The following is a 9,214-nucleotide window of genomic DNA, read 5'->3' on the forward strand; positions in this document are numbered from 1 at the left end:
GAGTACCTGGAAGCGCTCGTGGCTTTGAGGCGACAATACACGAAGAGCGTGATGGACTTGAAAAGTAACCACGCCAAGGCCACGGTGACCTCCAAGAAGAAGTCTGCGCCGCCGCCGCCGCCTGCTAAGGGAGAGCCGGTAAGCTTGAAACACCACCGTCCCAGAGCAACACGGGAGGGGGCGATATCAGAGACCAACGTTCTCCCTGTTGTTTTTTTTTGGGGTGGGGGGTTTCTAAACCGCAGATATCCAGAGCCAAACCCTCCGCGCCTCCGGTCCCCAGCGAGGAGGACACGTTGCGGTTCTTCGACGCGGTCATCGCCGGCTGCGACGGCGAAGCGCCGCGCAAACCGTATCTGGATGACGGCCACGCCGACGTGGACTTCATAGGTGGGTTTGAAAAGCCCTCTCTTTCACCGACGTGATGACATCATTTAGGTGTGATCATTTAGGTGTTAGATTGTTCTTTTTATTAATAATGCTCTAAATACAATAATATGTAAAGTAGTTCAATTATTTCCATGGTGACAGGAGGATAGTGTATTTACATTCATAATATCTGCCAATTATATAATATATAAAACTATAACAGGCATAATGATAGTTTTGTGTACATTTTTCGGATACTATGTACCTGCTTATACTTATTAACTGAATATTTCCTCCACCAATGCAGATTAGAGATGATTTGTAATGTCAGTAGTTTTACTCAAGAACTGTATTTAACTTGAATTGTGTATTTCTATTTGTATACTACTTACAGGCCTCTACATTTAAAGTAGAGTGTAAGATGTAACTCCACCTGGACCGGCTACATTAAAATGCTCCTTACAGATGAAGTCATACTTGTGATTACATAAGTCCATCCGGACCTTGTAATGGAATATTATTACATTTTTATACTCTTACTTGTGATTATTTCTCAAAAGCAGGCAGCACAGGTGTAACTAATAATGTTTATGTTAATATTAATGTTAATGTTTCCTGCGATATGTCAAAATGTATGTGTGGTGAAGAACCGGGACATCGTTGTGTCAGATGCTCATGTTGTTCATCGGCCCAGGTCTCCGCTTAGTTCAAACCCTGTGTTCCTTCTCTCAGTGGCCTCCAGCTCGGCCGATCACGACCTCCACTCCAACTGGGTGCTGCGGGTTCCTCGTGCCGCGGACGACCCCGAGCAGAAGCGGTCGGCGACCGCAGCCCCGAAGAAGAAGAAGAAGAACCAGAGTGGGTCCACGAGCAGCCGACTGCGGCTGCAGAGGAACCCGATCCATCTGCCCAAAGTGGTGCAGAGCGCCTTCCAGACGCTGCGCTTCAAGCCCAAATTAAAAAAGCAGTAAGCATTTAAAAAAGGAATTTTTTGATTATATAAAAAAAAACAAGACAAATAATCTGTCCAGTTGATGAAGTTAGTTCCTCGTTTTTTGACCACAGGTGTTATTAACATGAAACTTGTCTCTGTTCTATTCCAAGGCAAATGTCAAAATGTATTCAGTGAAAAAAAAAATGACTTAATATTATTCGTTCAGGGATTTTCAATATAAACATCACTATCCAGTTTTTTATTATCAATTGGATGTCACTAAATAAGAGGAATATTATACGATGGTGTAATAAAAAAATTAAAAAATCCTTCCGACGTCTCGAGATCACCACAACCTTTTATATGAGTGACAATATTAAATAATGGGAAGTGAGTGTGAAGCCAACAATGTCCTTCAGACTGAAAGGAGAACATGAGTTTTAGATTTGTCCGGCGAGGGTTAAATGTGAAGTATCAGACAGTTTAGTCAAGTGAAAGTAGAAATACCTTAAATAACAAAAAAAATACTGAAAAAAGCACGTAAGTATTGTCAGAAAAATGTGCATAAAGTTTTTAAAAAGCACTTATTATGCATAATGGATCCTTTCAGAATGTTATATTGATATATTATTTTGTTTTAAATCACTAACGAATATATGCAAAAGCAATTGAATCTTGTAGTTTGTCAATGTGGAGATATTTTATATGCATTCTGTAGACGAATCGTGGCATCATGTAAGTGTATTATACGTTTCATTTTCTTTCTTTTTTAAAAGTAAAATTGTATTCATAAAAGCAACTAGTAACACAGTTGTCAAATAAATAGAAAAGGGTAGAATATTTCCTTTTGAAATGTAGTGGAGTAGAGGTATAAGTCAAAAATATAAATACTACTAACATTTACTGATATTCTACCACTGGTATGGTGGCCCTTAAAGCCAAATTAATACTTTGCAACATACAAACATGTATGTGGTTCAAATAAATTCCTTTCTCTTATTCTAATCTCATTCAAACCACAATATATAATGAAGATCAAATTTCAAATGCATTTATTTTATTACAAAACGTTTCCCTATACAAAACCAGAAGCTATACACTGTCATTTTCTTTTCTGCCTTTGACCTTGGCCACTGAAGAAGGAGGACATCGTCTTCATGCCGGTCTTGTCCCCCTTAGCCAGAGATTTCTGAGCCGCAGTCATCTTCTTGGGCGGCTGGAATAAGAAAATATATATCAATACCACTCCACACGTTTCATACATACCAATAACTTTAATTCCTAGCTGAGAAAATGCCATTGTTCCACAAGGTTTTCCTCTGAGCGTGTAGGCTGCAGACGAGGCCAAATGATGCTCGGAGCATCCAGGTGCACTCACTTTGCGCGTGAAGTCTGCACTGTTGAATTTGGTGTAGTCCTCTTCGGCCTCCACCGGTTTGTCTGAAAGTTTACGCTTCTGCCGAATGAGGAAGTAAAACCAGACAAAGAGTTTTACCACCACAGAAACACACACATTTTTTTAATTAAAAGCAACAATGGAAATGCACCGATGTCCGTGAGGCGGAGGACGACATGGAAACATGCGCGGGGGTTTTGCAGAAAGAGAAGAGAATAATGCTCCTCTGACTTCTGGGAGACAGGAACATACCTTGGAAGGAGGCTCTGTCTCCTTTGGGCTGGCGAGCTCTGGTAACCTGTGGAGGGGGGAAAAGAAGAAGGAGGAGGAGAAGAAGAAGGAGAAGAAGAGGGGAAAAGAGAAGAAGAAGAAGGAGGAGGAGAAGAAGAAGAAGAAGAAGAAGAAGAAGAAGAAGAAGAAGAAGAAGAAGAAGAAGAAGAGGGAAAAAGAAGAAGAAGGAGGAGGAGGAGGAGGAGGAGAGGAGAGGAGGGGAAAAGAAGAAAAAGAAGGAGGAGGAGAAGAAGAGGAGGGGAAAAGAAGAAGAAGGAGGAGGAGGAGGAGGAGATGGGAAGAAAAAGGAGGGAAGAAGAAGAAGAAGGAGGGGAGGAGGGAAGAAGAAGGAGGAGGAGATGGGAAGAAGAAGAAGAAGGAGGAGGGAAGGAGGAGGAGGAGAGAAGAAGAAGAAGAACAACAACAACAACAACAACAACGAGAAGAAGGAAGAAGAAGGAGGAAGGAGGAGAACAACAACAACAAGAAGAAGAAGAGGAACAAGAAGAAGAGGCGTGTTCGATCACTGCTGTACTCTGAGCACTAAGAATCTTCTTGACTTTCCAGAGTGTGAAGTCTGAACTCACTGCAGGTGCTTGAGGAGTTCTTTGCTCAGGTCTTCGCTGACGTACTCTGATATCAGGCCGTGGGCGTAGCGTCGGTAGTCCTCTGTCACAAGAACCAACCGAGTGCAGGGATAGCTATATGATCCTACTTTAAGTTTGGTATAGTTATAGGTTGAGGAAGTGGTATTTTGGGATTATAAACGGTGCCACATTACTGCCATCTATTGGTGAACATCAACAACATCATCCTCCTCCTCACAGGAGGGTGAGACCGGACTAACGTACCGTCGCCCGACTCAGACTTCACCCGGATGTATGTGGTGGATTTGACTCCTCCTCCCACAGAGACGCTTCTCGCCTTGAGCACGCCGACCGTCCTCTCCACCTGCACCGGACGAGTCAAACCAAGTCAGACCCGACTGAGGGATTTCACGTGAAAACGGTATTCCGATGAGCTCTTCCGAAAAATACCTTTTTCTTCAACCAATTCATCGTCTTCTCCGGACTGTACCGGTAAAACGTCTGTTGTCCCACCGCTGGAAGGGACGAAACGGGGGCGTTCAAAACGGTGCGACCAGGCATAATAAGATATTTAATAAGATGTTAAAATTCAACAAAAATAACCTTTTTCCTCGGCGATGTGGTGCAGGGAGGCCAGGGAACGAGTGCAGCTCAGCAGCCTCGAGCATGCTGGGAATTCCTCATCCATGACCACTTGATCCACAGGCTGGAACTTCTCCTGAGCAGCAAGTGGCATTAAACAAAAAAAGACAAAACTTCCATATGAGGGGTGTAAATTCGTAAAAGTCCTATTTACAGTCATTAATGTACTGTTACGGTACGATAATCAAACTTTAAATTACTAACTCCTCACCCTCCTCCAGCTAATTAAGGTGAATTCATTACCATGGTGGAGGCCCAACATATAACTTAGCTTACTACGCATTTAGAAATGTTAGTACATAAAGTAAATTAGATTTAAAAAAACTCCATTGTGCAATTACACCACAGCGATCAGCCTGAAAACGCCACTGAAACAACAGCTGTGAGATTAAAGCAGATTTCAGTCTCACCTCTTTGCCATATTTGATCAAATAGGGCATAATTAGATAGAGAGGATCCATCGGTGTTACAAAGAGAAGTCTCCCATCTGTTGAACAACAAACAAGAGACAACTGTGAAGAAGACGCACCCGATTAACACGTTCGGATTCTGAACCCAGACCAGCGTTAATATTACAGGAGAAAATATTTAGATGACAAACGACTTAAAACTGTCAACTAACATTTCATACGGTCACAAAGCCAGGTCGTTTTTTCGGATTGCACACCAGTCGGCATCAGGTGAACCTAGTTAGGTTATGTCACGACACTCTGGACATGTCACATTTCTATTTAAATGTTTATGACCTGTGGTTTCTGCATTGATGATTTGGCTTCTTTGGAGCTTTTGTTAGTTGATCCAAGCTGCTAAGAGCTAAAAAAAAAAAAAAGACTATTTTACAGCTAAGAAATGCTGCTGATGGGGATTAAAAAAGTAACGTGATTATGATGGAGTTGCTTCGCTGTGATGAGGAATGACACCGACCTCTCTGTACCGTCTGGCCAACAAACCAGGAGTGGAAATCTTCTTCAAACGCTTTGACCTCAAACAGCTGCACGTCACCGCTACTCAGCATGTATAAGGATGCTGCATCTGCAGGATGAGAATATTTAACACATCCTCACGTTTGAGTTTTTTATCACATTATGACATGTTAATACAGTTTAACTATCATCTTTTATTATTGATCGGCAACAGACTGTTAACGTTCAGTGCTGTGCCACAAACGCATTGTGTGCGTCCTCCAGGTCTGACCAATGTGAATGCGTTTCCTTTCTCGTTAAACACGAGCAAGATAAATAAAACAAGGACCAACTCGTAGAAAGCTATCGAAGCTTTCTGAAGACGTCACCTCGGATTATGGGAACTTAAAATGCACGTTTCATTATCTTCTGGAAAGCAGAAGACTGACCTGTGGACGGGTTCCTCAGTCTCACGAAGGCCGGGTCACTGTCGTGGTTCTGTGTGTCGATGGTCGAATCTGTGGACACCAGAGCAGAAGATAAGATCCACATGGGAGCATCTCTGTTCACTCTGTGGGGGAAATATCTCTGTTCACTCTCTGGGAAAAGATCTCTGTTCACTCTGTGGGGAAAGATCTCTGTTCACTCTCTGGGGAAATATCACTGTTCACTCTGTGGGGAAAGATCCCTGTTCACTCTGTGGGGAAAGATCACTGTTCACTCTGTGGGGAAAGATCCCTGTTCACTCTGTGGGGAAAAGATCACTGTTGACTCTCTGGGGAAAGATCACTGTTCACTCTGTGGGGAAAAGATCCCTGTTCACTCTGTGGGGAAAGATCCCTGTTCACTCTGTGGGGAAAGATCCCTGTTCACTCTGTGGGGAAAGATCCCTGTTCACTCTGTGGGGAAAGATCACTGTTCACTCTGTGGGGAAAAGATCACTGTTCACTCTGTGGGGAAAGATCACTGTTCACTCTGTGGGGAAAAGATCACTGTTCACTCTGTGGGGAAACATCATACTTCCTGTGCCACGAGGCTACGATTAGAAGCATGAAAACATAACGACTAACAAGTCTACCGCTTGACAGCTATCAGGGGGCTAATAACGTCGCTACGTAGCGTTAGCTAGCTCCGTTAACGTGAGCTCCAGTCCGTCACCTACCCGCAGCTATGGCGACCCAACTGCCATGTTGCACCGTTGGCGTTCGCTTCTTCTTAGTCGCCATGTTGAGTAATTCGGCTTAAGTTGATGAACTTTCTGTGGAAGTGGTCCGCCGTTGCTGTGAACGTGAACGTGTGTTTTGGTTACTGAGAGTCGGGCTGCCCGGATGTGACGACACGAGCTCAGAAAAGGCGCCTTCTTGCGTTCGTCTCACGGGGGAGAAAAAAAAGCACTTTCATTATTACGGCGTCAGCTCATTGTTTTAAACTAAGCTACACCTGACACGTTTTTTATAAACATATAAATAGTTCTGCAATGAAACACGCGTATAAGGGGACTAAAAACACACCGTTATAGTATTTTTAATTCATCCCGTTCGCCCCTGTTTTTCATTCAAATGGAACATTCCGCGGTGACGTCACGTCAACCTGCGGTTCAAGAATACGGCCGCTAGAGGCCGCTCAAGCATCGCGATAATATTGACACGGTACGCCTGAGCTTTTGCCCTTGCACAGTTTATCTCCGATTTCTGAAAACGACGGTTTCACAAAGAGCCAGGAGGTCTCCGCTCGCAGGTGCAGGTTGTTTGGTGGCCAGTTGTCTTTTGGCACACCGGCACGCGGCAGATTGGGGTATCCATCTGTCCTCCAGTGAGAGGAGGGCATCTCTCACGCTCGCTCTCAGGATATGACACTGCGTGTGTCCCAGTTGGTTTAAAGTGAGTCACTTGTTTTTTTTCTCCCCCTTGCACTGTTTATGTGCACGCTCAAATGAGGGTGTGTAGGATGCGTGTGTGCGTGTGTGTGTTTTCATCTCCATTAGGTGGCTAGCTGTGTCATCTATTTGTTTAACTGTTTGGGGGTCCCTTTGATATGTTTATTTAGCTTTTTTTTTTAGCTGTTGATTTGAGCTTTTCTTTTTTTTAAACTCCCTATTTGTCCGTACAGAGTCCCTGTGAGGAGCAGCATGACGTATAGAACATCCAGAGCCTACATAGGACGACTTATGGTTTCATGACTAGCTCATTTTGATTTTCACATTTTTTCTTCTCCTGCCTTTTTCCTTTTCGTTGTGTCTCGTATCAACTGTATTTACTTTTTCTTCGGCTCATTTGAAAATCATCCGATAATCCCCAGATTTGATCGACACGCGCTCTCGTCTAAACCCTTTGAACGCTGTCTCATCTTCAAATCAGTTTGTTGCTGTAGTCTGTGGCACAGAAGAGAGCGTGGGTGAGATATTGTCAGTGAATGACTTTGTTTTATGGGTCCCGGGGGGGGGGGGGGGTATGATACACAACAGCCTGTGCGGCTGAAACAGAATATTCCATGAAAGCTTTCTTTCTTTTTCAGGCTGCTTGAGAGAACGTCTGTGTTTCTGACTGCTGGGGAGAACAACAGTGGCCTTTCTAATAGGCTGGACCACAGTCGGCCCCAGAGAGCCGAGTCCTCTGTCACCGGCATGCAGTCGAGAACAAAGTGGGTCTAAATTTAGGCCTCGATATGGCTTCATAAACCCAGAGTCCGATCCCCTCTCCATCTTTGAACTTGCTCTCATTAGAAATAAGATGATTCCAATTAACTTCTCTGCGGAGGTGTAGGAGTTTATTGCAGCCAGCAGGCGGTAGACGGTCGGTTACACCCTGCCGAGCACATTGAACAGCCCCGTGGTCCCATCTATCTCCGTGGCCTCATTTGTGGTGGTGGTCCAAAGCGGGGGTGGCTGGTTTACAGTTCACATATCGACTCAGCCTCGAGCTGTCCCGGCACCACCATGTGCTACCAAAGGAGTCCTTTTTTGTTTTGTTTTTTACCCCACTTTATTTTTTATCTTCAGGATTTATAGGTGGGAAAAAAAAGAGCTGACTTCAAGAGCAAACATGTTCACATTTTTTATAATTTTTTTGTAACTGTCATGGCTGCCAAGAGGAGCAGGTTATAAATAGAAAGACGACATCACTTTAAGGTGCCCGCTTTCTCTGTATGGATACAGACATAGGCTGTTATTTCACACAGCTGTTAAATCCCCCCGCAGATCTCCAACTCAAGGAGGTAATGCACACATTAATACAAGACATGCATTGTGCAAAAAAAAAAAAAAAACAGATGTGGAGAGAACTCCCACTTGGCAGCAGAAGCCCCTTTGAGTCATCATCTGGGATTCCCTTCCTCTCACTTCCAAATATGGGTGTGATTGTGAGAGCGGGAGGCAGAATGAGTGGAACCCCCTCGTGACGTCAGAGCTGTGGAGCAGTGAGCCTCGCTCTGACTGGAAATTCACAGGAAGGAATGTCGGGAATGCGAGAATCACCCAAATGCTATTCCCACATTGTGTGTTTGTAAAGAGTTTTAGCACACAAGCCTCATGTACACACACACACACACACACACACACACACGCACACTCGATGTTCTTCGCCAGTTCTCTCATTGGGGAGATGTTCTTTCCAGTAAAGTCTTGTTCCTCTTCATCCCACGAGGACGGTGACTCCTTATTCCCGGCATCTGTTGCTCTGTGTGAGGCTTCTGATTAAGTGTGCTATTTTCCCTTAAAGATAAAACTGTGAGCTCGGTGTAAGAACTTTTCTTCAAAGCATTGTTCCTTTTAAAAACTTTTTGAAGGCTGCAGTTACTCTGCAGAGCACATATATGCACATTGCAAAGCATTTACCAACCACGGTGCTCCTCTGGTTCGCCGCCTGTCGGTTCATTTGTGGTCATTTTACTAAACGCAGTTGTATTTTTGTATGACCTTAAATAATACAAGTTGTAATACATGTTGACACATGGCCCCCTCTATAAGCGAGGACCTAAAAATAGGAAGAAAAATGCAAGAGCCACATTAATGATTTCAGTTTATACTGCGATTTAGTTGCCACGGAGTAAACAAGGGGCCTTTGGTTCCCATGACGATCTGAGGTCGAGAGCAGTGCTACTACAAGTTAAAGGTACC

At 43.9% G+C, this 9,214-nt stretch overlaps 2 protein-coding genes across 3 annotated transcripts in view; one reads left to right on the top strand and one right to left on the bottom strand.

Moving 5' to 3' along the window:
- LOC117750365 (uncharacterized protein C13orf42) overlaps positions 1–8,786 on the top strand; it is a 9,859-nt gene extending 1,073 nt beyond the window's left edge. The window contains exons 2-5 of one of the 2 annotated variants that reach the window (XM_034561551.1): positions 1–138; positions 246–390; positions 1,102–1,336; positions 7,615–8,786. The exon at positions 1–138 is cut by the window's left edge and continues 460 nt beyond it. In XM_034561551.1, the coding sequence (XP_034417442.1) occupies positions 1–138; positions 246–390; positions 1,102–1,336; positions 7,615–7,750 (654 nt within the window). In that variant the 3' untranslated portion in view covers positions 7,751–8,786. Of the gene's footprint in view, positions 139–245; positions 391–1,101; positions 2,123–7,614 lie in introns of those variants that run through there. The other variant, XM_034561552.1, reaches the window with a different exon arrangement.
- On the bottom strand, positions 2,339–6,447 carry rnaseh2b (ribonuclease H2, subunit B). Its single transcript, XM_034561553.1, has 11 exons — positions 6,263–6,447; positions 5,550–5,618; positions 5,123–5,230; positions 4,609–4,685; positions 4,160–4,274; positions 4,007–4,071; positions 3,821–3,920; positions 3,557–3,638; positions 2,952–2,997; positions 2,682–2,759; positions 2,339–2,519 (listed from the first exon to the last, which is right to left on the bottom strand). The coding sequence occupies exons 1-11, from the start codon at positions 6,324–6,326 to the stop codon at positions 2,406–2,408; spliced, it is 918 nt and encodes a 305-aa protein (XP_034417444.1). The 5' UTR covers positions 6,327–6,447; the 3' UTR covers positions 2,339–2,405.
- Positions 8,787–9,214: the final 428 nt, after the last annotated feature.

This window comes from Cyclopterus lumpus, chromosome 21 (assembly GCF_009769545.1).
Source record: "Cyclopterus lumpus isolate fCycLum1 chromosome 21, fCycLum1.pri, whole genome shotgun sequence".
In the NCBI taxonomy this organism is placed as follows: domain Eukaryota; kingdom Metazoa; phylum Chordata; class Actinopteri; order Perciformes; family Cyclopteridae; genus Cyclopterus; species Cyclopterus lumpus.

Coding starts and splice junctions, on each gene's coding strand:
- rnaseh2b (XM_034561553.1), bottom strand. CDS start 6,326: ATGGCGACTAAGAAGAAGCGAACGCCAACGGTGCAACATGGCAGTTGG. Junction 3,921..4,006: donor TGAATTGGTTGAAGAAAAAG/GTATTTTTCGGA, acceptor CGTCCGGTGCAG/GTGGAGAGGACGGTCGGCGT. Junction 2,520..2,681: donor GTGCAGACTTCACGCGCAAA/GTGAGTGCACCT, acceptor TTCTTATTCCAG/CCGCCCAAGAAGATGACTGC.